General features: G+C 41.6%; 5 protein-coding genes and 1 long non-coding RNA gene across 9 annotated transcripts; 3 read left to right on the top strand and 3 right to left on the bottom strand.

Annotated features, from left to right (window-relative positions):
* Positions 1-750: 750 nt before the first annotated feature.
* LOC118371052 (uncharacterized protein C7orf50 homolog) lies at positions 751-21,671 on the bottom strand. Of its 2 annotated transcripts, none has more exons than XM_035756366.2 (6): positions 21,229-21,671; positions 17,873-18,023; positions 17,608-17,742; positions 2,953-3,182; positions 2,590-2,671; positions 751-2,214 (listed from the first exon to the last, which is right to left on the bottom strand). In XM_035756366.2, the coding sequence occupies exons 2-6, from the start codon at positions 18,005-18,007 to the stop codon at positions 2,044-2,046; spliced, it is 753 nt and encodes a 250-aa protein (XP_035612259.1). In that variant the 5' UTR covers positions 18,008-18,023; positions 21,229-21,671; the 3' UTR covers positions 751-2,043. The 2 variants fall into 2 exon arrangements, with proteins under 2 accessions (XP_035612259.1, XP_035612258.1); XM_035756365.2 differs by lacking the exon at positions 21,229-21,671 and adding an exon at positions 18,363-18,686.
* Positions 4,132-10,722, top strand: LOC118371046 (uncharacterized). The gene is made up of 2 exons (XM_035756355.2): positions 4,132-4,434; positions 7,562-10,722. Exons 1-2 carry the CDS (start codon positions 4,432-4,434, stop codon positions 8,609-8,611), a joined length of 1,053 nt encoding a protein of 350 aa, XP_035612248.1. The 5' UTR covers positions 4,132-4,431; the 3' UTR covers positions 8,612-10,722.
* Positions 12,954-13,846, bottom strand: LOC118371055 (uncharacterized). Its single transcript, XR_004822915.2, has 2 exons — positions 13,656-13,846; positions 12,954-13,308 (listed from the first exon to the last, which is right to left on the bottom strand). It is a non-coding gene; the product is annotated as an uncharacterized LOC118371055 (long non-coding RNA).
* LOC118371048 (G-protein coupled estrogen receptor 1-like) lies at positions 14,019-17,589 on the top strand. The gene is made up of 2 exons (XM_035756356.2): positions 14,019-14,156; positions 14,570-17,589. Exon 2 carries the CDS (start codon positions 14,796-14,798, stop codon positions 15,807-15,809), a length of 1,014 nt encoding a protein of 337 aa, XP_035612249.1. The 5' UTR covers positions 14,019-14,156; positions 14,570-14,795; the 3' UTR covers positions 15,810-17,589.
* On the top strand, positions 18,792-20,339 carry LOC118371053 (protein ccsmst1). Its single transcript, XM_035756367.2, has 2 exons — positions 18,792-19,033; positions 19,444-20,339. Exons 1-2 carry the CDS (start codon positions 18,945-18,947, stop codon positions 19,769-19,771), a joined length of 417 nt encoding a protein of 138 aa, XP_035612260.1. The 5' UTR covers positions 18,792-18,944; the 3' UTR covers positions 19,772-20,339.
* Positions 21,672-22,393: 722 nt separating the features above from the next.
* h3f3d (H3 histone, family 3D) lies at positions 22,394-24,999 on the bottom strand. Of its 3 annotated transcripts, none has more exons than XM_052488974.1 (4): positions 24,859-24,999; positions 23,632-23,773; positions 23,376-23,533; positions 22,394-22,842 (listed from the first exon to the last, which is right to left on the bottom strand). In XM_052488974.1, exons 2-4 carry the CDS (start codon positions 23,757-23,759, stop codon positions 22,718-22,720), a joined length of 411 nt encoding a protein of 136 aa, XP_052344934.1. In that variant the 5' UTR covers positions 23,760-23,773; positions 24,859-24,999; the 3' UTR covers positions 22,394-22,717. The 3 variants fall into 3 exon arrangements, with proteins under 3 accessions (XP_052344934.1, XP_052344956.1, XP_052344945.1); XM_052488996.1 differs by having other exon boundaries at positions 24,899-24,990; XM_052488985.1 differs by having other exon boundaries at positions 23,632-23,770; positions 24,859-24,964.
* Between the last annotated feature and the right edge of the window lie 97 nt (positions 25,000-25,096).

The raw sequence follows: 25,096 nt of genomic DNA, 5'->3' as shown, positions 1-25,096 counted from the left end.
CAGCAGTGTTGTGCCTGCCTATATATGTAGTGTCACTGCCAGCTTCAATAACCAAGTGATGTGTAGTGGTGACCATTCACAGGCATACGCATTACACCCACCAATTTCTCTACAGATATAGAGTATACTTAAGCAATAAGGCCCGAGGGGGTGGTATGTGGTCAATATACCACGGCTATCGGATGTTCTTATGCACGGCGCAACGCAGAATGCTTGGACACCGCCCTTGGTATATTGGCCATATATCACAAACCCACGAGGTGCTTTACTGCTACTATAAACTGGTTAGCAACCTAAATAGAGCAGTAAAAATAAATGTTTTGTCATACCGTGGTATACGGTCTGATATGTTGGTAACCAGTTTCTAATCAACCAATCAGCTTTCAGGGCTCAAACCACCCAGTTTATAATCACATTACCATTGAGAATGATTGAACAATTGAACGATTCATCTTAATTCCTACCTCTGCCATTATTTGGTGGAGGGAAGGATCAGCTATAGCCATCTACACCATATAGACAATTGCTGATAATTAATTCATACTCACCTGATGGCATGGAGTGATGGTCAAACATTGTAATCTAATGCCTGCCTCAGAGCACTCGTTAGTAAAGTTGCATTTGAAAATGATAGCTGGTCTGAGGCAGTTTTCTAAATAACTAAGTGCATCGTTAGATCATTTTTGCCTTCCCACGTCAACTTTATACACAGAAGGATCTAAGCTACAACATATGCGACAATGAAACACGTTTGAGTTTATACGCTTTTATATCATTAAACAACGTTTCAAGAAATAGTTTTGACAACCCTGTTTGTAAGCTTTTAAGTGATATCAAACTCAACCATTTATATTTTCCAGTGATGAAGACATGGATGTCTAATGGTAGGGTGGGGTATGCAAAATGGATGCAAGTCTATGGTAACGTTTATGCTACCCACCTTCTAAAAGGAAAGGTGGAACTGTTATGCTTCTTATTATACTGGTACAATTGATGCTGGACCGGGCCCTTGTCTCCTCTCGGCATTGATCGCAGTCACAACTGAATTTATTAGCCATTGGCCAAAACACCGGCAGGGGCAAACTGCATACTCAAGAAGAAGTCTTGCAGTAGTCCCAAAAGTTGTATTTGTTGCACTGCAACAGTGGCTTGATATCAGTCTAGTGTGCAAGACTGAATAAAATGTGTTACTCTTGTAACAGAAAAATTGTTTTACTTCATATGCATTTTTTTTTGGGGGGGGATTCCAACACATATATTCTGTATATAGCCAGACAAACTGTTAAAAAGGAAACATCAGCTCCATCACTGACAGGTCAAACAAACATGGAGGATACAGATGCAGCACAAACGGGCTCATCATCCCCAGCAAGATTAACAATCAGCTTTAGACTGGAGTACTGTGAATGGTTAGAGTCACTATGCATAAGTTCCTGGTTACTCAAATTCAAATAGTTTGCCTAATTTCAGTTTGTGACCAAACAAGCAAGTAGTGTAGAGAATCATTGTACAATCTAAACCGCTGTGAAATAACCAAAAATATTGTATTTTCAGCTGTTTGAAGCTGGTGTACAAAACCAAAAGTAAAAACCAAAACTTAAGCACAAGAAGCATAGCGCACATAGAACAGATCTACTGCTTCTTAGACAAATGACAGATCTATAACTCACATTTCTATGTGAATTTGGTAGCGTTGCCCAAAAAGTTACATATTGCAGCTTTAAATGGCTCATCTACTGGCAAATGACAAGTTTGATTACATGAAACCATGGATATATTCACATTACATCATGTCATAACAAAACATACAGCATCACAATACTTAACAGAAGTGTGAACATAATATGGAATTCATTGGTATCACAATTCCAGCAACCATGGCTGGTTGCCATTTAATTTTGTATACACAGTGAATATACCACACTGCATTAATTGAGAAACCAGCAGATAAGAATCTAATGAACTGACTATTCCCTTTGAGTGTGGTGGTGGTGGTGCTGTGGTGGTATTTGATTGATCATCTAGAATAATGGTAGTGGTTAGTCAGGAAAGCAGCTGGATGATTTCCCTGGCTCTTTGTATCCTCTGCTGGGCATCTGTGTCCTGTTCCCCCTCCCGCACCAATGTCTCAGCCTTCTGCACGGTGGTGTCCCTGGCCCCCCCACGCAGCCCGTCCAGGTAAGACAGAAGCACAGAGAAGTTCTCATCTGGGATCTGTGGAGACAGAGAATGTGATTTTGTCCTTATGTAAGAAAAGTTACAGCCTCATTGACTTCTTAGGATTTTAAAATAAATAACTACCTAATTAGCATATTATAAAGGCTATATGTTCTTTTTCAGGTGAGATACAGGTACGGGTGTCATAACAGTGAGGGAGGGATATTTGCACAGAAAACCATGTCTGTTAATTGGCTTTTGAAAGGAGACACTCAACACAGATAAGCAACCTCTCCCAACAGGGGGAGCCCTAAGATTGCTCTTTGGGGGTTTAGGTTTGATTACATGCAAGAAAAGTGTTTGTAAAAAGCACAATCAATATCTGATTAGATGGATGAAAAGGGTTTCCACTCAGGTCTTACGACAGTTTACCTTCTCTGAGTCAAACATGTGCTGTAGTAACCACGTCTGCCTGGTCTTCTGGAACTTCCACTCCTTACGGTTCTCAGCCCAACTGCAAAGATGGAGAAAGACAAAATAGATAAGCCAGAGCTCACCTTCAAGAAAGACCATGCTGTATTTAAGGTTGCAAATAAGCTACATTTTACTGTGATCATCCAGTACTGTAGCAAATTTGATTGCACAGTAAGTACTCAATTTGGAATGTGTTTGGGGACATTTATGTCCAACATACAGCAACATCAGCAGTGAAGAGTGCAATAAACAGAAGATATCCATTTTACTTGAAGTCGCAGTGTGTGGGTGTGATTCATATGGTGCACTCTCCTCACTTACCAGGTAAGGTAGTCTAGCGCCTGTTGGGGAGCAATGGGTTTGGAGGCCTCATTTTTGTCTTCCGTCTTCCCTTCAGCTTTAAGTTGATCCTTTTGCTCCTTTTTCAGAATCTTCTTCATTTTCCTCTCGAGGACTCGTCTCTCCTCTGGACTCAAGTCCTCCTCTCCCTCCATCACTTTATCTTCCTCCTCATCTTCTGCTGCAGCTGGGACTATGATTGGCTTGGGACTCTGCTCAACAAAACCAGAGATGTCTTTTTTTATTAATAAAAATTATTTTATAATGGGATTTTTTTTAAATCACAGTCATATTTATTATCTCCACAATGTACTGGATAAGATTATTTTTCAAATACTTTTATTGGACTTAACTACATATCAGATTAATTTCATATCTCATTCTGCTAAGGGATGGAGGTAAAACATAAGTGAGTGGTGTCTTGCCTCTCAACCTCGCCTCAAGCTGGGCTGAGGCTACTTCCTGTCCCTTGGCTGTTCAAGGGCCATTTCCTGTATCTACAGCAAAGTGAGGCCAGCGAGAGACACATTCTGAAGTTCAATATGGTCAACCGCACCTCAGGTTAAATCGGAAGAGCTCCTTCTCGCATCCTGTCTCTAGCAAAGTGAAAATAAACAGCCTTCCATCACATGCCAATCGTTACACATGACTTAAATTAAAGAGTCCGTGCAACTTCAGCTGTCTCATTACTGAAATGAAGATCATAGTCCGTGTGAAAAGTATACTGAGCCACTTTAAAAGACTAAGGAGTAAGAACATTTCAAGCTGTTAGAACTAAAAGGAGCAAATAGGGAGAGAGCAGAAGAGAAGGTAAGAGAGCAGGGTGTCGATTCAAGCTACAGCGAGACCACAGACACCCTTCAGGCATTTTCCATGTCTGTGTATTTACAGGGGTGAATCTGACGTACACAGAGCATTTTCCACTGTGAAAAAGTAAATTGACCTTCTCCACAGACTTCATTTAAAAACTAAACAAAGCCATTGCGTTTCACTGAAACACTTTAGGAAAAATAGGAACTTGTGTCGAGAGGCAAAGGGCACATGTATCTTTGTACAAGAGAAGATTGATGAATTGAAAAGATGTAGCATTTTGGATTTAGTTTCTTGGAAAAGTAAACCCTAATACTTCCAAAAAAAAGAGTGTATTTTCATATGAAAAACACAGACACCTTCTCAGACAAACTCAAACAAGGGACATTTTATTTTTACGACTATAGAAACCCACAAGAAACAAGTGTGGGAGGAAAAGATTTTAGATCACGTGGCCACCACGTCATTCTCAGAATATGCTGGCTGGGTGTAGCCAATAAAAATACAACAACCTCTCCACTGAAACCTAATGACTTGCTCTGCTCGCCTATATCCACGCAACATGCATCAATCTCAGAGAATGAGACTTTAGATCGCCTTGGCAGACTGAGTTACTGAAAATAAAACAGAAGACGCCAGCCGAAAGTGAAAATGGTAAGCGGAAACATTTGTTGCTTTGTGTGCAGTGAGTTCCTCCCAACTTGAAGTACTCAAAGCAAGGTATGGGGAGGTCTATGTGGTGATAGTCCACAAACCAATGTCTTCTTAGATACTGTCTATGAGAAATAAGGGACTGGGAGGTTCTCTACACTGCCGAGAGAGCCAACACAGAGCTGGCAGTGTGTCGTTTTTACATGTTGGAAAATGAGCAATTTCTGCAAAACTGAATGAAATGGTAACATCTTAGTGTGTTGCTCTTCCGGGGACAAAATTGCAGGCGCAGTAAAATGGATTAAATTGAGATTTTGTGTTACTGGCCTACACACAATACCCCATAAATGTAAAAGTGGAATTATGTTTTAAGTCCTTTTTATAATTTAATTACAAATAAACAGCTGAAATGTCTTAAGTTAATAAATATTCAACCCCTTTGTTATGTCAAGACTAAATAAGTTCAGGAGTAAAAATTTTCACAACAAGTCATGTAAGTTACATGGACTCTATGTGCAAAAATTGTGTTTAACATGATTTTTGACTGACTCTCATCTTTGTACCCCACAAATACAATTATCTGTAAAGGTCCCTCAATCGAGCAGTGAATTCCAAACACAGAATTAACAGCAAAGACCAGGGAGGTTTTCTAATGCCTTGCAAAGAAGGGCACCTATTGGTATATCAATACAACAAGTCACTACAAAGATATAAGCGTCCTTCCTAACTCAGTTTCCGGAGAGGAAGGAAACTGCTTAGGGATTTCATCAAGAGGCCAATGGTGACTTTAAAACAGTTACAGAGTTTAATGACTGCGATAGGAGAAAGCTGATGGTGGATCAACAACATTGTAATTACTCCACAATACTAACCTACATGACTGAGTGAAAAGAAGGAAGCCTGTACAGAATACAAATATTTCAAAACATGCATCCTGTTTACAATAATCCTGTTTACAATAACTGCCAAAAATCTAGCAAAGAAATTAACTTCATGTCCTGAATACAAAGCGTTATGTTTGGGGAAAAGTCAACACAACCTGCATTTAAATTTGAGCCGATCCTGCTCCACTCAGTTTTGGACTGTTTTGTTCCGGGAACCCATTTGCAAGGATCCGGTCGGTACCTTTCTTCCCATGAAAAATTCATTTTCACAGTTTGCAATGTAAAAGTTATAATTAAAGCAATCAGAGGTAATTCAAGTTGCCTCCTCTGTAATTCTCCTACTACCTAAATAACGTAAATGTGAAAACGTGCCTGATATTTTCAGGATGAACTTGGACCGGCCTCGGTTTATGCAACATCGCAGCCTATAGACCGACACGTGGCCATTGCTGTGGTGAGAGAGAAGCGCCTCTGTATCTCTCAGAAATAGAACGACATTAACTTTATATGATCTCTCTCCCACTCTCTGATAAGACATGAGGCTGCAATTCTGCTCTCTCCAGCGTTGCATTTCATAATTAATTTCCTTATAGAATTATAGCCATGGCAACGATGCTAGAGGTGACATAACACCCCATATAAATTGAAATACATTAGCCAAAGTTATATAGAATTGCTGCGGTTTGTTCAGAAATAAATTAAATATTTCAGAAGACTACACCAGGAGTAAGTCTATCATTTAGCCACAGAGGATCAATAGCTTTAAAGTAATAATAATAATCTATTGCCTAGCTGTGGATTGTGCGTAGCCCAATCAAAAGGCATGCCTACAGTTGGGAACGTGCGGCAAATCGGTCAGCGAGCAGCATTCAAACAAAACAGGCCTTTTGCAATATTTCAACGGCATTGTTTTACAAAGTAAAACGAGAGAGGCTTCAGCCATCGACGGTGAGTGAGATGAAACTGGAAATCGTTTTTACACACCTAGGTCTAGGCTATTGATGTATTCAAGACAAGGTTGTTTTTCTTGAGCTCAGATTCTCAGTTTGTCAGTGTCAAAGTAGGCTGTTCGATCATTCCAATAATTTGTGAGGAATTTAAAAAATAAAAAGATGCTCAAATCTTAAGTAATCTAAAATTATATAGAATTGAGTGAAATTAGTCTATAACAAGGTACTTCAAATCGGCTTGAAAATCTATGGCAAGACTTGAAAACGGCTGTCTAGCAATGATCAACAACCAACTTGACAGAGCTTGAATCATTAAAAAGAATGGAACATCACACCTGCGGGACAGGTACAGGATGGCAACAACAACTGGCCGAGTTACACCAGGAACGCACAATCCCTCCATCAGTGCTCAGACTGTCCGCAATAGGCTGAGAGAGGCTGGACTGAGGGCTTGTAGGCCTGTTGTAAAGGCAGGTCCTCGCCAGACATCACTGGCAACAACGTCGCCTATGGGCACAACCCACCGTTGCTGGACCAGACAAGACTGGCAAAAAGCGCTCTTCACTGAAGAGCCTGGATCTCAATCCAATTGAGCACGTCTGGGACCTGTTGGATCGGAAGGTGAGGGCTACGGCCATTCCCCCCGGAAACTTGCAGGTGCCTTGGTGGAAGAGTGGGGTAACATCTCACAGCAAAAACTGGCAAATCTGGTGCAGTCCAGGAGGAGGAGATGCACTGCAGTACTTAATGCAGCTGGTGGCCACACCAGACACTGACTGTTACTGTTACTTTTGATTTGAACCCCCCCTTTGTTGAGGCACACATTATTCAATTTCTGTTAGTCACACATCTGTGGAACTTGTTCAGTTTGTCTCTCAGTTTCTGAATCTTATGTTCATACAAATATTTACATGTTAAGTTTACTGAAAACAAACAGTTGACAGTGAGAGTACATGTATTTTTTTGCTGAGTTCAGAACTCCTCTGGATACCAGTCCAAACTCATTCAGTAACACCCTGTGAAAGCACCCATGGCTTCTGACACCGGTTTTGATATTTCTTCATATCTATACGTTTCATCAACTCTTCATTTGGTGTGACTGTATTGGCATTGTTTATAATGTCGTCTTTGGTGTGTAACTGCAGAAACAAAGTAACTTGCTCAGTGAATGAACATTAGATGGTGATGTTATAACTGGAACAGTGTTGTGTATTCTCATCAATGAAAATTGGATTGCGTACTCACTTATTGTTCTAAATTGCCATGTGTTCTTTTTTCCCTCTCATTGGACACAAGGCAAATCAAACAGACTTTCTGCCCCAGACTGAGATGAGCACCGACATGCAACCCTTCAACACCACCTCAACATCCAGCCCCTTCAACACCTCAGACTTCTTTGCCAAAATCGCAGCCAATGACCTGACATCCAGGGCCAACTACGTATATGCGCTCTGTGCCGTGCTGGGCTTGGCCTCGGCGTGCATTCTACTCTACGCCTTAATTCGGTCCTACAGAGCCCAGAGGTACCTGGCCTGGCTGGACTCCCTGCTCTGGGCCTTTTCCAGCTCCCAGCTCCTTCTCTTGCTCCTCTCCCTCTCTTCCGTAGCACACCGGCCCAGCTACCTGGTGACCACACACATCGGCTGTGCTGCGCTCGCCTTCACCGTCAACATGGCATCCCTCTGCGGGCTGTTGCTCCTGGTGTTCATGGGATACGCCCTGACCTTCGACACCCCAACTCACACCCTGCTGAAGAGGCCTGGGGTCTGTGTGGCTCTGGTGCTTCTGGTTTCTATCCTGTGCTCCTTGGTGCTGGCCAGACTCAGAGGCCCCTCCAAGGAATTGCATTTGGAGGGCATATGTATTATAGACCCAACTGAGGCAGGAAGGTCTTATGCCATGGCGAAGCTTTGTCTGGGGTGCCTAATTCCCTACCTCCTCCTTCTGGGACTCCTGACAGGCGGCTGCGTCCGCCAATGGAAATCCAGCAGCCGGTTCCTCTCCGGATCAGAGGAAGGTCCGGTGTTCCTGGCAGTGGCTGTGGTGATATTTGTATGTCAGCTATTCCATGGCATTGTGCTGGTAAGGGGGGCAGGGATGCAGCAGGCTGGTGATCTCAGCTATCACGAGAGGGCGTTCATGCACGTGTCCGAGTTTGTGATGTTCTCTGGGAGTTGTGTGTGTCTAGTGTTAGTGCTCCTGCTGCATAGACCGTGCAGGGAAAGCCTTCTGGAGGTGACCAGGCAACTCCGCGACTGCTGCCGGGGCCTGGGGGGCCGACAGACCCACAGACACATCATGGAACCCCATATTGAGATTGCTGACACTCAGGACTATAACCCTTAGGTCAATAACCATCCCAGACATTCAGGAATATTATGCCTTTTTTAAGACCGCCAAATCTATCCTTATAAACGTTGATTCATATATATATATACACACACAGTGCCTTGCGAAAGTATTCGGCCCCCTTGAACTTTGCGACCTTTTGCCACATTTCAGGCTTCAAACATAAAGATATAAAACTGTATTTTTTTGTGAAGAATCAACAACAAGTGGGACACAATCATGAAGTGGAACGACATTTATTGGATATTTCAAACTTTTTTAACAAATCAAAAACTGAAAAATTGGGCGTGTAAAATTATTCAGCCCCTTTACTTTCAGTGCAGCAAACTCTCCAGAAGTTCAGTGAGGATCTCTGAATGATCCAATGTTGACCAAAATGACTAATGATGATAAATACAATCCACCTGTGTGTAATCAAGTCTCTGTATAAATGCACCTCCACTGTGATAGTCTCAGAGGTCCATTAAAAGCGCAGAGAGCATCATGAAGAACAAGGAACACACCAGGCAGGTCCGAGATACTGTTGTGAAGAAGTTTAAAGCCAGATTTGGATACAAAAAGATTTCCCAAGCTTTAAACATCCCAAGGAGCACTGTGCAAGCGATAATATTGAAATGGAAGGAGTATCAGACCACTGCAAATCTACCAAGACCTGGCCGTCCCTCTAAACTTTCAGCTCATACAAGGAGAAGAATGATCAGAGATGCAGCCAAGAGGCCCATGATCACTCTGGATGAACTGCAGAGATCTACAGCTGAGGTGGGAGACTCTGTCCATAGGACAACAATCAGTCGTATATTGCACAAATCTGGCCTTTATGGAAGAGTGGCAAGAAGAAAGCCATTTCTTAAAGATATCCATAAAAAGTGTTGTTTAAAGTTTGCCACAAGCCACCTGGGAGACACAAGAAGGTGCTCTGGTCAGATGAAACCAAAATTGAACTTTTTGGCAACAATGCAAAATGTTATGTTTGGCGTAAAAGCAACAAAGCTCATCACCCTGAACACGCCATCCCCACTGTCAAACATAGTGGTGGCAGCATCATGGTTTGGGCCTGCTTTTCTTCAGCAGGGACAGGGAAGATGGTTAAAATTGATGGGAAGATGGATGGAGCCAAATACAGGACCATTCTGGAAGAAAACCTGATGGAGTCTGCAAAAGACCTGAGACTGGGACGGAGATTTGTCTTGCAACAAGACAATGATCCAAAACATAAAGCAAAATCTACAATGGAATGGTTCAAAAATAAACATATCCAGGTGTTGGAATGGCCAAGTCAAAGTCCAGACCTGAATCCAATCGAGAATCTGTGGAAAGAACTGAAAACTGCTGTTCACAAATGCTCTCCATCCAACCTCACTGAGCTCGAGCTGTTTTGCAAGGAGGAATAGGAAAAAATGTCAGTCTCTCGATGTGCAAAACTGATAGAGACATACCCCAAGCGACTTACAGCTGTAATCGCAGCAAAAGGTGGCGCTACAAAGTATTAACTTAAGGGGGCTGAATAATTTTGCACACCCAATTTTTCAGTTTTTGATTTGTTAAAAAAGTTTGAAATATCCAATAAATGTCGTTCCACTTCATGATTGTGTCCCACTTGTTGTTGATTCTTCACCAAAAAAAATACAGTTTTATATCTTTATGTTTGAAGCCTGAAATGTGGCAAAAGGTCGCAAAGTTCAAGGGGGCCGAATACTTTCGCAAGGCACTGTGTGTATATATATATATATATATATATATATATTAGAAGCTGACAGCAGATAAGTTAAAAGCAAGGATACATTCTGAAAGTTTAGTTACTGATCGTTTACATTTAATTTTGGCTTGAATTTGAAGACCGTAAATAGTGTTACTCAGACAGTTTTGTTTTCCAATGTACTTTTTGTAACTTTTTCAATGTAATGATTAATCTTATTTCATGTATGATCAGCGTACTGTTACTTCACCAACCAACTGACTTGTTTATGAAAACCTTTTTTTTGGCAAATCGAACGATGTCTGTACAATTCATTGGTGACTTTTGCAATATGATGATAGTGAAATTTCAAACGAAGAAGAGTAAAACGAAGTTGTGCAATGACAAATAAACCACGAACAATCATTGGAAAGACTATTTCTACTAATTCAATTCAACTGACATGTGCTACTGTTTCTACGACTTGCTATTTGACAAACAACACTTCCAAGAAACAGACAGTGGCGGGGCGGTGTTTGCATAAACATGTTTTACACAAAAACCCATTCAAACTCAATGTCACAATATGATGACTGAATAGTGGGAAAACACCTTACATAGGAAATACAGTGCATTTGGAAAGTATTCAGACCTTCCCGTTTACCACATTTTCTTACGTTACAGACTTATTCTAAAATTGATTAAATTATATATTTTTTTGTCATCAATCTACACACAAAACCCCATAATGACAAACAAAAAACGGTTTTAGACATTTTTGCAAATGTATTACAAATAAAAAACCTGAAATAGCTGATTTACGTAAGTATTCAGAGCCTTTGGTATAAGCCTCGAAAATGAGCTCAGGTGCATCATCCTGTTTCCATTGATCATCCTTGAGATGTTTCTACAACTTGGAGTCCACCTGTGGTAAATTCAATTGATTAGATTAAATTAATTGGACATGATTTGCAAAGGCACACACCTGTCTATAGAAGGTCCCACAGTTGACAGTGCAAGTAAAAGCGAAAACCAAGCCATGAGCTCAAAGGAATTGTCCATAGAGCTCCGAGACAGGATTGTGTCGAGGCACAGATCTGGGGAAGGGTACCAAAACATTTCTGCAACATTGAAGGTCCCCAAGAACACAGTGGCCTCCATCATTCTTAAACCAAGACTCTTCCTAGAGCTGGCCACCCGGCCAAACTGAGCAATCGGGGGAGAAGGGCTTTGGTCAGGGAAGTGACCAAGAACCCGATGATCACTGACAGAGCTCCAGAGTTCCTATGTGGATATGGGAGAACCTTCCAGAAGGACAACCATTTCTGCAGAACTCCACAAATCAGGCCCTTATGGTAGAGTGGCCAGACGGAACCCACTCCTCAATAAAAGGTACATGACAGCCTGCTTGGAGTTTCTCAAAAGGCACCAAAAAAGACTCAGGCCATTAGAAACTAGATTATCTGGTCTGATGAAACAAAGATTGAACTCTTTGGCCTGAATGCCAAGCGTCACATCTGGAGGAAACCTGCCACTATCCCTACGGTGAAGTATGGTGATGGCAGCATCATGCTTTGGGGATGTTCTTCAGCGGCAGGGACTGGGAGACTAGTCAGGATCAAGGGAAAGATGAACAGAGCAAAGTACAGAGCGGTCCTTGATGAAAACCTTATGTAAATGTGATTTCTCCATTTTTATAAAATGTGCAAAAAATTATCCAAATCTGTTTTTGCTTTGTCATTATGGAGCAATGTGTATAGATTGAGGGGAAAAAAACAATTTAATCAATTTTAGAATAAGGCTGTAACATAACAAAATGTGCAAAAACTCAAGGGGTCTGAATACTTTCCAAATGCAGTGTATTTACTAAAGGAATGTACTAAAGAGAAGCTTGCCAAAACATTGGTGTAAGTTTCTTTTGGACTAGATATAGTTCATGCATCCTTAGGTAGTAGCCAGGGGCTTCCTATTCATAGATGGCAGAGACTCACCTGAAAATGGATTGACAAACTCAGATACATTTAAATACAGATCTCACAAGAACATTTCCAACAGTGAAAACATGTCCTTAAGTTTTGTTGAGTAGGTGATGGCATAACTTTATATAGGGGAGAGTGGGTTAAGTTGAACCAAAGAGTTAATTGAGCCATGCCTTGTTTCTAGGAAGCCATAAACAAAATGGAGTCTGAAGGAAGAAACCACATGGAGAGGTAAGCAAGTTTAGTCCAAAATGATTTTCAGAAAGTCAAATTAATTGGGGTTATGAGTTTCATGATGCTTGTATTGTTTTATAACATCAGTTGGGGCCTCTATAAGCTACAAGGTAGCCTAGTGGTTAGAGCATTGGGCCAGTAATTGAAAGGTTGCTAGATCAAATCCTCAAACTGACAAGGTAAAAATCTTTGGTTCTGCCCCTGAACAAGGCAGTTAACCCATTGTTCCTAGGCAGTCATTGTAAATAAGAAATTCTTAACTGACTTGCCTCGTTAAAAAAAACGTTTTAAATGGAGGTTAAGTCTAGCATGAAAGTGCATCCTTGTAGCTGTGTGGACTAATATAGTAAAAATGTTTGTCTTGGGGTAAGTTGGTCACCGTACTAATGATACAATTCTGTCTGTTTTATGCACACTATTATTGCAATGTGTCATGGATATGAACAACAAAAAATATTGTGCATTTTTATTGTTACAGAGCAGACGTCATCATGCACTACGTATACAAACGTAAAACAAGCAAAAGTCTAGCCCCCCTTGTGGTTCTTGAGAGAGCAGCGACAGGAAGTGAGAGAAGGGAAAAAGTACATTCGAGTAGCAGCAAAGGGATACAACTTTCTAACTGAATGACACTGAAGAGGAACACTGACAAAAGAATATGAACATGCACCTGCGTCAAAGAGGATATGATAGAGTAGCAGGGTCTTATCTGATCTCACTGACCAGTTTTATGGGTTGATTCGTGTCAAATGCAGAGAACTTGCCCATGAATTGGCACATCGAAATAACATCCATGTCCCAGACAACTGGTGAAGAAATGGAAGGGTAAGTGATATTGAACATAAATGTATGCCTACATTCAGATATAGATCTAAAATATATCACACCCCCATTCCATGAACTTTGACCTACCACTACCATCACAGACAACCACCATCCACTTACCCCAAGGTGGCTCAACTTACCCTGTCCCTATGCCCAACTTACCCCATACAGAGACCATTTATTGGACAAGCTATGTTTTCAAAACAGTTGTTTACATGAAATCGTATTATTTCCAGGGATACACAACATCCTGAAATATATGTAGATATCTTTGTTAGACATAACTGTTTCCCTTGACATTGAATGTAAAAAAAATGGCTCAACATACCCTACTCTCCACCACAGCATACCAGTTCTGCCATCCATCTTGTTTTGTGTAAATATGAGGCAGTTTCCAGAGTTTCCCCATAAGTTACCCATACCCAGTGACTCCCTTATTTATATATTTGAACATTCTACATAATGATCCACCCTTCGTGCATGGATGATTATACTTGAATAAAAATTCCTTCCATAGAGCAAAAACAGTAAAACTGTGTGAAAAATCATGAAGAATCAGTCTCAAGTAACAGAAAACAGTAGAGAAGACCGGCTATAGCTGAGGACAACAGCAGAGAGAGAGGACTGTTTGCATACATCTCTATCTTACGCTGAGGAGCGGGTGACGTCAAATGACTTGGGGGATGAGCAAGTAAAGAAAGTCTACACAGCCTCAGTCGTTGGAAGCTAATGAGAATTGATTGGCGATTGTTGTTAAACCTCTACACTGAGTGAGAAAGATCTCGACATGAGCATTCTGGTCATGAAAACAACACAGGAAGTCAACAATGTAAGTTTGCTTTTCCTCTTACCTCGCCCTCTAAAGGGCAAGTGCTTCAGACTGGCTCTCTCTTATATGGTAAAGATATTGCCATAGAAATGTCCTCATCAGCCACTGTACAGGTAGTGTGCGGTTCCAGTTACCTTTGTTCCAAAATGTTTACTACTGCATCATTTTCATGCGTTCATTGATGGTTGTTCACATATCCGCAAGAACGAAGGACAAACCTTCTCAGATAAACAACAAGTAATTATTTTTGTTGTTACTTAAACCAACTGAAGGGCACTGATACGACTGCACTTTTGGAGCTAGGAGCACAAGCATTTCGCTACACCCGCAATAACATCTGATAAATATGTGTATGTGACCAATAAAATTTGATTTAGTTAGTTGACCCATTTCATTATTTATCCCCTTCTTAGCACCGTGAGTGAACCATCAACCCTTCAACCTGAACCAAGAGAGTGCGTTTCTAGTGAGAAACAAAAGAGTCTCTTAGCAGTGGTTATTATTGATGTGGGATTTTTACCTGGCAACAACTCCTTGATACCGCATTGTAAATGACAACTTGGGGCTAGAGTTCAACTGCAGGCTCAAAATGACAGCTTGTAACTTTTGACACAGACAGACACCAGACCAGACAATGACATGGAGGTGCGCGCGTACATGGACTATCCCGTTGCGATTTATAGCAACGTCACAGAGCAGTTGAATGGCTCCTCAGCCACCTCCTCTGGGCTGGCAGGAAAGGAACCTGACCCCAACCAGCATTACACCATCAGCGTCTTCCTCTCCTGCCTCTACACAATCTTCCTTTTCCCCGTGGGCTTCATCGGGAACGTCCTCATCCTGGCCGTCAACCTGAGCCACAGGGGCCGCATGACCGCCCCGGACCTTTACTTTGTCAACCTGGCAGCTGCCGACCTGGTCCTAGTGGCTGACTCCCTGATCGAGGTGTTCAACCTTAGCGAGCACTACTATGACATGGCTGCCCTGTGCACCTTCATGGCCCTGTTCCTGCAGGTCAACATGTACAGCAGCGTCTTCTTCCTGACCTGGATGAGCTTTGACCGGTTTGTGGTGCTGGCGGGCTCAATGAGTCTGGGCAGAAGCATGCCCCGGGCCCGCCTGACCTGCTGCCTGATCTGGGTGACCTCCGCCCTGCTCACCCTGCTGCCCTTCACTGTGGCCCAGGTGCAGCACGCTGGGGAGCTCTACTTCTGCTTTGCGAACGTATCCCAGATCCAGTGGCTGGAGGTCACGCTGGGCTTCCTGCTGCCCTTCTGCGTGCTGGGCCTCTGCTACTGGAGGATCGCCCTGGTTCTGGCGAGCGCTCAAAGGGAGCACAGTGGGCTGCAGCGGCGGCCACAGAAGCGGAAGGCTTTGAGGATGATTTCTGCGGCCGTGTTGGTGTTCTTTGCCTGCTGGTTACCGCAGAACATGTTTGTCAGCGTGCACCTGCTTAGAGGCGATGTGGATGGAACGCTGTGGCATGACTACCCTCTGACGGCCCACATGGTCAACCTGGCTGCCTTCTCCAACAGCTGTCTCAACCCCCTGATCTACAGCTTCCTGGGGGAGACCTTCCAGGACAAGCTAAGGAGCTTCATCAAGGAAAACATTAGCTGGGCCAAGTTAGACAGCTCCTGCTGGAGTAGCTAGCCCCTCTAGACTACCCACTGCAAGCTCCTGCCCCCATCCCATACTTAAAAGTACAAGTCCCACCACACAACCTCTCCAACGCTCCTGCTGCCTCTACAAACCAGCCATCCATCCTTCAAATCAAAACTCACCAACATACGTGTGCCCTGGACAGCTACGTGGTGTCTGATTTCAATCACTTTCTGACCTCACTCCTTTTGACTTAAATCTTTCCATAGATAGTTGTGTATATATAATGTATGTGGACACACCTTCAAATGAGTGGATTTGGCTATTTCAGCCACACTGTTGCTGACAGGTCTATAGTCAGGCACACCACCACGCAATCTCCACAGACAAACATTGGCAGTAGATTAGTTTTACTGAAGAGCCCAGTGACTTTCAATGTGGCACAGTCATAGGATGCCACCTTTCCAACAAGTCAGTTGGTCAAATGTTTGTCCTGCTAGAGCTGCCCCGGTCAACTGTAAGTGCTGTTATTGTGAAGTGGAAACGTCTAGGAGCAACAACGGCTCAGCCGCTCACAGCCTTGGACCAGTGCGTAGCGTGTAAAAATCATCTGTCCTCGGTTACAACACTCACGACAGAGTTCCAAACTGCCTCTGGAAGCAAAGTCAGCACAAGGAATGTTCGTCGGAAGCTGCATGAAGTGTGTTTCCATGGCCGAGCAGCAGCACGATTCTGTGCTTCCAACATTGTGGCAACTGTTTCTGGAAGGACCTTTCCTGTTTCAGCATGACAATGCCCCCCTGCATTGTCAAAGCAAGGTCCATACGGAAATGGTTTGTTGAGATCGGGGTGGAAGAACTTGAATGGCCTGCACTGAGCCCTGACCTCAAACCAATCGAACACCTTTGGAATGAATTGGAATGACAACTGCTTACCAGGCCTGAGTTCAGTGCCCGAACTCACTACTGCTCGTGGCTGAATGGAAGCTTACAAACAGGGTTGTCAAACTATTTTCTTTAAAGATTTTTATGTATTGTCATTTTAAACTTTAATGTCTAAAAAAAAGCTTTAAACTCTGATTTTCCTCATTGTCGCATATTTTATAAGTTTAGACCCATTTTAGATCATCTGAGGTGTTTGTTGTGTCCACCATCGGTTGAGACAGCATACTCTTGAATATAAGGGTGGGTGTCATTTCAATCATATAAATAGAATGGATATATCCCTTCAACCCACTACAATTGAGCTAGTACATCGTTGAAATATAATATAAATTGACATTTACAACTTCCAATTACTACCACAAAAATGGGTGCCTGTCCACCCATTGTCAAATGTCTACTTAAATGGAAATGTATATTCTATTATCTTTATTTCTATGATTCCAACAGGTTTCCTAGAGAAGATTGAAGGTGTCATTTAAAACTGATATTCCCATTCAAATAAACATTCTCTGATGTGTGGACCTCCAAACCATTTTTGTGCTACCATTTGAAAGTAAAAATGTTTCAATTATATTCCCATTTTAGAACATTTATCAGCAAAAACATGACACCCACCACCCTGTATTGAAGGGCATGCCGTGTCTCAACTGATGGGGAGCACAACAAAAATACCTCCGATTATGTAAAATAGGGTCTAACCTACAACATAAGCAAAATGAGAAACAGAGTGTTCAGATAATCTCATAATTATAAAAATATATATAATTCTGATCACTTACATGGGGAAAAATGTCTAGAAAGCTTTGTGTGTGTGTGTGTGTGTGTGTGGCCCCATCTACTGGTGTCACCATACAAAAATGTTTCTGTAAATTAAATGAATAAAGCAGGAATATATAGCAGTTTACCCCAGTAGTTTTGTTCTTCTTCTTCCACTTCTTTTCCTTCTGTGCATCATCTGCTTGTTGTTTGTGTTTCCTTGAATTTGTCACCACGTCCTCTGAAGTGTTCTTTGACAATGTGGGGACTGGTATAGGAGCCTCCTTGGAATGTGCAAGACCTTATTTTAATATCTCATCATAATGAGCTCAGCTTACAAGAAATGACATACATATGCCTCTATGCAATCTTTTTTACATTTTAAAATCACCATATTACTGTTACCATACTTGCCTCAATGTCAGTATTTTTCCTTTTCTTTTTCACTTTGCTTTCATCAATGCAGACAGCTCTCTCATTTGAATTCAACTTCATCCTTTTGCACCCACTTCTTTTGGGATCTGATTCACATGATTTACTCTTTGCCATGATAGCCAACTTGTTCCTGAAACATAATTGCATAGTTAGCTAACGTCACAGTACAGTGTTAGACAATGGGCATACTGACATATCTGTCAAGGTAAAAGTCATGACTCTCATGACGTTTAGCTACAATTTTACTTTGAAAACTAGCTCATTATTCCTAACTATGACACTTGCACTGACTAGTTAGCTAGCTATTGTAACGTTAGCTATCAACAGTGCTAATTACACCACACTAACGTTATAAGCTTGCCATTTAGTTTCAGCATCTTTGACATGCTTTATTGCTTCATGTTAGAAAAAAATGACAGCAGGTTACATTCAAAAGATGTTAATAACTTACTAATAAGAATAAACTTACGGTAACAGAATAATTGTACTCGCGTTGACCTCAGCAGCATGAACACCAACATGCGTTTTGTGAATCAGGAAGTGTTGTCGCTTAGCTTGTTGTGATTGGTCAAATAGTCATTTCAGTTCGGTGATTGGTGATTTGAGATTAGTTATGTTCCTAAGTGTGCTGGGCCTTGTAGTCTCAAGGTGAATGTTCTTGCAATTTCAATAGATGACGATAGATGACAATATTGTCCAACATTTTATGCAAGCACAGTATATTGCATTTGTGATCTTTAGCATTTAGGATTATAGTGTACAATTCAAGGCCTCTTCGCTCTTTCTCTCCTAGACAAAGGCTTTTATTTTATTTTTTATTTTGCAAAGGGTAAAGTCTACAAAACGCAGTTCACTCTCGCTCCATCTTCGCCCACTGCCGGTTACTGGGCTTTCCTGTCATCACCATATTTGGTCGTGAGTGGAAACGTCAGCCGGATGCATCACATTTATACATCCGGTGAAATATCTTGCTCGTTGTTATATGTGTAACGAAATGTTACATGACCTGCTTCGAATTGAGCATTTTGCCATGACATGACCATTCTACAAAATGTCGACAATAGGACGTGTTTTGTCTAGTTCGTCACAATATTCTCTGTGTCGTAGGATTGTGATTGATGGTATCAAGACAAAGCTGAGGTATGTACAATATGAGAAATATAGCCAGATAGCTATTTATGTTCACTTTAATGGACAGTGAGTGGTTCAATGACAATGAGTCAAACCTGACAGAGGCAAGCTAGCAAAGTAGTACACATTTGGTTCAGGTTTTAAAATCATCACTCGCATGAGTGTTCCCAATGTACTGTCATTGGTTATTTGACCTTCCGATTTGACTTGGGAGCTCTATTGGAGCTTCCGGCACCTCATATTTGATCAGTTAGGTGAGATTTACGCATTAGTTAACATGGATTGCTAGTTAGCTACATTTCCTGCGTCAGCACTATTGTATTGAATTCAATTTCTTGATATTTTGTAAACAGTTGTCACTTTGGCTTTTTAAGTGTTTTTGTAGATACTAAAAAGGTTGCTTTCCTTTTTCTTTTGAGATTGAACCATATACGGACCGTCTGCTTGACCTCCCATTGCCTGGCTAAGTCAAAGAAACCAGCAGATGAGGATGACGAGGAGTTTAGTCAACCCATCAAGTTCTCTAGCAGTAAAGCCAGTCACAAGACTTGGAATGTAGACCAGTCCCTGGGAAGCAAGTATCAGCGGCCGTGGTGGAAAGTCCTCCCCATCAGTCTCTTAGGGGTGAGCTTCTTGCTGTGGTGCGCACTGAGGGGCGAGACGGTTATTGATGAACAGCTTGAGAAGAATCTCTATGAACAGTTACCTGGCTTACTCTCAGATGAAGAACAAAGCAAATCTAGATAATATTGTGCAATTAAAAAAATGTATAATTTAAGACTATTAATTTGAGCTCGATTAGGCCATGTCTATGGCATGCACAATTGGTGTATGCTTCCAGGCCGATGAGCAATGTTCATAAAATGTATTGTAATGTTCTGGCTATTGTCCACCTGTGTCCATAAGTGCAGAGGCTCAATAGTTATGGTCCCAAATCCAATTGTCATTACATTGTTCATCAAGATTAGACTATCTATGATGAACATTTAGTTGTCAGAATGGTGTGAAGGTAACATTGATGCAGTTTATACTTGACATACAATGGCAGGCGCCATTATCAAGCCTCTGCAGAATGACATGTACACTAAGTAAATCTGAGTGAAATTAACCAAGTTGTTACATTGAATGTTTTGCAGATGCAGAAATGTAATTGTAGTTCATGTATTTGAAGAAATGCCTTTAGTAGAGCCACTTGTTTTAGCCTCTGGTTTTTAAATGTTCTTTAACTGAGCATGTTTGCTTTGTATAAGTAATTTTGCTTGAATTAAAATGGCCTTAATTTAGTCCTAATTACCAGTTTAGGTATACATTTCCATCCAATTGGCTACAGAGGTTTGTGCAACTATTCTATAATCTCAATTTTCCCCACCAGAGGGGTTTCCAAAATGATGTGTGGTGTGGCGCACAAAGCATTTTGGCGTTCAAGCTTCTACATACCAAAAAGTTTAGGGGGACCCATCACATTTTCAACTGATTGCTTTGTCAAACATGTTCACTCTGGTTTTTGCGCATGCTCGCCAAAATGGAAAGTGTTGGCTATGGACAGGGTTGGGATTACAAAAACGGCAACTAATCCGTTACATTACCAAATTTTGTATTCAGATTACTTTTGAAAAACTAGATTCGAGAACTACTTTTCAATTCAAAGGATGTTTGCAAAGAAATACTTTTCTCATTAAAATCAGCATCGAAAAAGCACATTTTAAGTGGTTGCACCTGAGCGAGTCTGACACACTAAATGAGTTTGGTTCGCGGTAAAAGACCAGGAATATGCATTTGTAGGCTACAGCCTGTTATGTTTGTTCCTTATGACAAACCGGGGCATAGGTTTTACGTTTAATGAATTTACTTCAGCTAGAAAACTCCATGTTTAGCCATGCAAGGCATTCCTTAACCATCTGCCTCCCGCATAGCCTGCTGGGTAACGTAGTCCATATGTTAACACACAGGTATGTCTTCCGATGTTGCGACTGCTGCGGGCATCCAAAGATTATCCAACTGCAATAAACGCTTGGCGGTAAGGATGACAAGTGTAGTCTAAGGCGATACCGATATCACTTGATCTACATTTACATTTAAGTCATTTAGCAGACGCTCTTATCCAGAGCGACTTACAAATTGGTGCATACACCTTATGACATCCAGTGGAACAGCCACTTACAATAGTACATCTAAATCTTTTTAGGGGGGGGAGGATTACTTACCCTATCCTAGGTATTCCTTGAAGAGGTGGGGTTTCAGGTGTCTCCGGAAGGTGGTGATTGACTCTACTTAGCACACTGCTTTAGCTATTTGCGCCATATGGATTGTGGTTGGCGGTTCACAAATCTAAACGTCTTTAAACCCAATGTTTGAATTCGATCACTGAACTGCCTCTTACCAGTGACAAAAGCGCTCTTGCAACAGCCGAACAGTGCGGATCCCAGCATACTGAATGAGGATTTTATTACTCAAATTCATGCAGATAAATTCCGTAGGCCAAACGGACACATGCTCAAACACATGATACTGAAATTACATTGCTTCTTTAATGCCCCGAGCTTAGTTGGGACTCCATGAACCTAAAGGCTTGTTTGAATGTTTATCAACACTGAAATGTAAACTCCTGTATAGCCTCAACGTGGTTAACAATGTTGATATCATGGTCAGTCCTTGCGTCCATAGCTTTCATTAATGAGCCTGGTTTCATTTCTAGGGCTATCCCTGTTTTCTACCGAAGAGGCGGGGCGTCCATTTTGTATCTGCCCTTTATACAGCTGCATATTTTTAAAAATGTCGCCAACAAAAAGGCATGCATGCATTTGCTATAGGCATAATGTAACATGGCATTCATTTTCACATGTGTAGAGACTTAATTTGCCTTTAACCTCAATGCTATTCCACGTAGTAACTTACGTAGAATATCGCATGAGGTTTACAGCAACGGTTTAACTTCATGCGTAAACGAGTTCAACGCATTTGTCGCAAGTCGTTGGCCCAACCGAATGAATTGAAAGCAAATTAACCCGTCCTGTTCAAGATTTAGTCTTCACGGCAAGTTCCGTATTAGCATGTTTTACTTTCGGTTTGGTACACCAGATGAAAGTATTTTTGGTTATGGAAAATATCACAGCGGTTTGGAAAATAATGATTCACACTATTCAAAACAGAAATTGGGTGAATTTAGAATTTCAGCAACCAGGAAATTGTTGAGCGATTACGTTTTATAGACAAAGATCACACCATGTCAAAGAAATTGTAAATGTGCAACTCTACAGAATTAACGTTACAACGCCTGGTCAACTGTCTACTATCCCTTACTCAAGGTATACCAAGAAAGTACACTGTCAGCCCAGAATGTCCATAAAGGAGCGGGTAAGAAACCAAACATGAGGTAGTGGAAAGTTTATTTACAATAAATGGCCAAAATGAGATTAAAACAGTTCAACTCCACATGACTCATGCACATTACAAGATGACCTGAAGGTATCAACCATTTCTAAAATACACTTTCAAAACCTGAGAGGTTAGGAATGTTTGGCAAGACACTTGCTACTTCTGTACTATAAATCACAAGCCTTTATCCTACCAATGAGACATTACAAAATTAATTGAAACTAGTACATACTAATCCATAGTTCAGAGAAAACACAGCCCCAACCATGCCCGCCCACCTATTTACCCTCCAAAGAGAGAGTTCAAAAAGTGTTCATATTATGCACGCTCGCCTCGGATTCGCCTGGCCAGCTGAATGTCTTTGGGCATGATGGTGACCCTCTTGGCATGGATGGCACACAGGTTGGTGTCCTCAAACAGGCCAACAAGGTATGCTTCACTGGCTTCCTGTAATTGAAGACAAGCATTTCTCAGAAAAGTAACAATTACATCTTAGTTTAAAGGATACTTGATTTTTTAATGTGCTCTTTAATTCCAGAGTCAGATTAATTTGTTGAGACTATTTTTAGTCCTTCTGTGGCTCAGTTGGTAGAGCATGGCGCTTGTAACGCCAGGGTAGTGGGTTCGATTCCCGGGACCACCCATACGTAGAATGTATGCACACATGACTGTAAGTCGCTTTGGATAAAAGCGTCAGCTAAATGGCATATATTATTATTATATTATATTATTATGTTCCAGTATGAAGGAAGTTGTGAGCTAATGCTAACTAGCCTTAGTGCTATGACTGGAAGTCTATGGTACCTGCTAGCATGCTCCCGAAGTATCTTTTTTAGTGCAGCAGCAAACCATTACAACCAAGTCCACTCACCACCTTGGTTGGTCCAACAACACTTTAACATGGGTAATTCTAAAATTAGCACCCATGTCACTAAACCCAAACTTAATCTGTTCCAATCCAAAACATAAAGTTCACTTGCCTGCAGAGCGCCAATGGCTGCACTCTGGAAGCGGAGGTCAGTCTTGAAGTCCTGGGCAATTTCACGGACCAGACGCTGGAAGGGCAGCTTCCTGATCAGCAGCTCAGTGGATTTCTGGTACCTACGGATTTCTCTCAGAGCCACTGTACCCGGCCTACACAACACATTTAAAATAAGTATCTGCAGGCCAGTCAACATTTGCCCAGAAGTCCAACACTGCAGAAAATCGAGAAGGTCCAGGTGAAGTGTTACCTGTATCTGTGAGGCTTCTTCACACCGCCAGTAGATGGTGCGCTTTTCCTTGCAGCCTTGGTGGCCAGCTGTTTCCTGGGCGCTTTTCCGCCAGTGGATTTACGGGCGGTCTGCTTAGTACGTGCCATGGCTTACTTGACTACTGAAAATACATCAACATCAAATGTGTAAGGCACAAGGTGGCAATAGTATTAAAGTATGATCAATATGATCCTTAGTCAAGGTTACTGAAGGACAGAAAATTGACCCTTTGAGACCTGGCTAGTGTGGGTGCACTAGATTATTGCAGGAAAAAGGTATCAATTGGCATGCACCTAAAGTCAATACCGACAATGGACTAACATTAGCTTCATATACGGGCCTTATACTAACGCCGCCAAGCTAGCCACCGCAGCTAGTAGGAGACGACAGCCATAATAGAAGAAAATAAAGCACCAAAATGACAAATTGAGATCGGCATTGTGTAGTTCCATAATAACGTTCTGTGGAAAATATAATTGTAATCGTGTGGAATATGCGATAACTAGATATCCACTTGATAACTGGCAAGTCGGCTAGCCAGGAACAGGACATGGTTGAACACACTGGAAGCAGGGCGCCAACTATCTGAAGCAGTGGCGGGTCAATTGAAACTAACGTTAGGATAGCTAACTAGACATTTTACATAGCTAACTACCCACGGCGTGGTACTAAAACTACAATCAAAATCAGTAATTAACTAATCATTACTATATTGTTAAGGGCAAACCAAACTGAACGCTAGTTCAGAAATGTGCGCACCAACTACTGTTAATCTGCTATTCAAGCCACCATTACGCGGCTTGTAACCTACACGTTTCGTTTATCTTCGAAGATGCCAGGCAGCTGCCCATTTTGTAACATGGCGCCTACAACGAGGAATCATATTCCCATTGCCACACAATGGCCTTCAAGGCCTAGTTGAGGTAAATTACCGTACTCAGCGAAAATCGTAGAACACACAACACAATCAAAACGAGTCGCTTGTATGTCGCAAATCGTAAACATTAAAACACGTTATGCTTGGTAGGTACTGTAGTTAACTGTCGAGACAAACTAGTTCTGTTTTACAGCAACGTTAGCCAACGTTGGCTAACTAACAACAAAAACCTCGCTTGATTGTTTTGGATCCCTACCTACATAATATCAAAACGAACATTGACATGAACCACACAACGTATTAATTTAGATAAAATCTTATCTAGCTACCTCTGTGACCAAAACAGACTTTCAAATGTTTTTCAAATACCGTCTTGAACCGCTTCGTTGACTGTTCGTTAAGGGGAAACCGCACATTCTATTTATACTTTTTTTGTCTGATTTGTAGACCTGCCCACAAACATCAGCAAAACGCTTTGTATTGGTCAAACCCCAATGACGCAGTCTTCTTTACTAATTGAATCAAATTTATAACAAGTTTATCCAAGCGAAGTGTGAGACTCGTTTA

The sequence above is a fragment of the Oncorhynchus keta genome, chromosome 3 (genome assembly GCF_023373465.1).
Source record: "Oncorhynchus keta strain PuntledgeMale-10-30-2019 chromosome 3, Oket_V2, whole genome shotgun sequence".
Classification (NCBI taxonomy): Eukaryota; Metazoa; Chordata; class Actinopteri; order Salmoniformes; family Salmonidae; genus Oncorhynchus; species Oncorhynchus keta.
Note: the sequence above shows the minus strand (reverse complement) of the source record. Positions and strands in the feature narration are given on the sequence as shown.

Bases quoted from the DNA above. Each gene is read 5' to 3' on its own strand.
- h3f3d (XM_052488974.1), bottom strand. From the start codon at position 23,759: ATGGCACGTACTAAGCAGACCGCCCGTAAATCCACTGGCGGAAAAGCG. The intron at 23,534-23,631 runs GTAACACTTCAC...TGTGTTGTGTAG, and splicing joins AAGAAGCCTCACAGATACAG to GCCGGGTACAGTGGCTCTGA. The intron at 22,843-23,375 runs GTGAACTTTATG...AATTACAGGAAG, and splicing joins CATTGGCGCTCTGCAGGCAA to CCAGTGAAGCATACCTTGTT.
- LOC118371052 (XM_035756366.2), bottom strand. From the start codon at position 18,007: ATGGCAAAGAGTAAATCATGTGAATCAGATCCCAAAAGAAGTGGGTGC. The intron at 3,183-17,607 runs GTAAACTGCTAT...TTTGTTGAGCAG, and splicing joins AGAAGAACAAAACTACTGGG to AGTCCCAAGCCAATCATAGT. The intron at 2,672-2,952 runs GTAAGTGAGGAG...CCATCTTTGCAG, and splicing joins GCGCTAGACTACCTTACCTG to TTGGGCTGAGAACCGTAAGG.
- LOC118371053 (XM_035756367.2), top strand. From the start codon at position 18,945: ATGTCGACAATAGGACGTGTTTTGTCTAGTTCGTCACAATATTCTCTG. The intron at 19,034-19,443 runs GTATGTACAATA...TTTTCTTTTGAG, and splicing joins GGTATCAAGACAAAGCTGAG to ATTGAACCATATACGGACCG.
- LOC118371048 (XM_035756356.2), top strand. From the start codon at position 14,796: ATGGAGGTGCGCGCGTACATGGACTATCCCGTTGCGATTTATAGCAAC.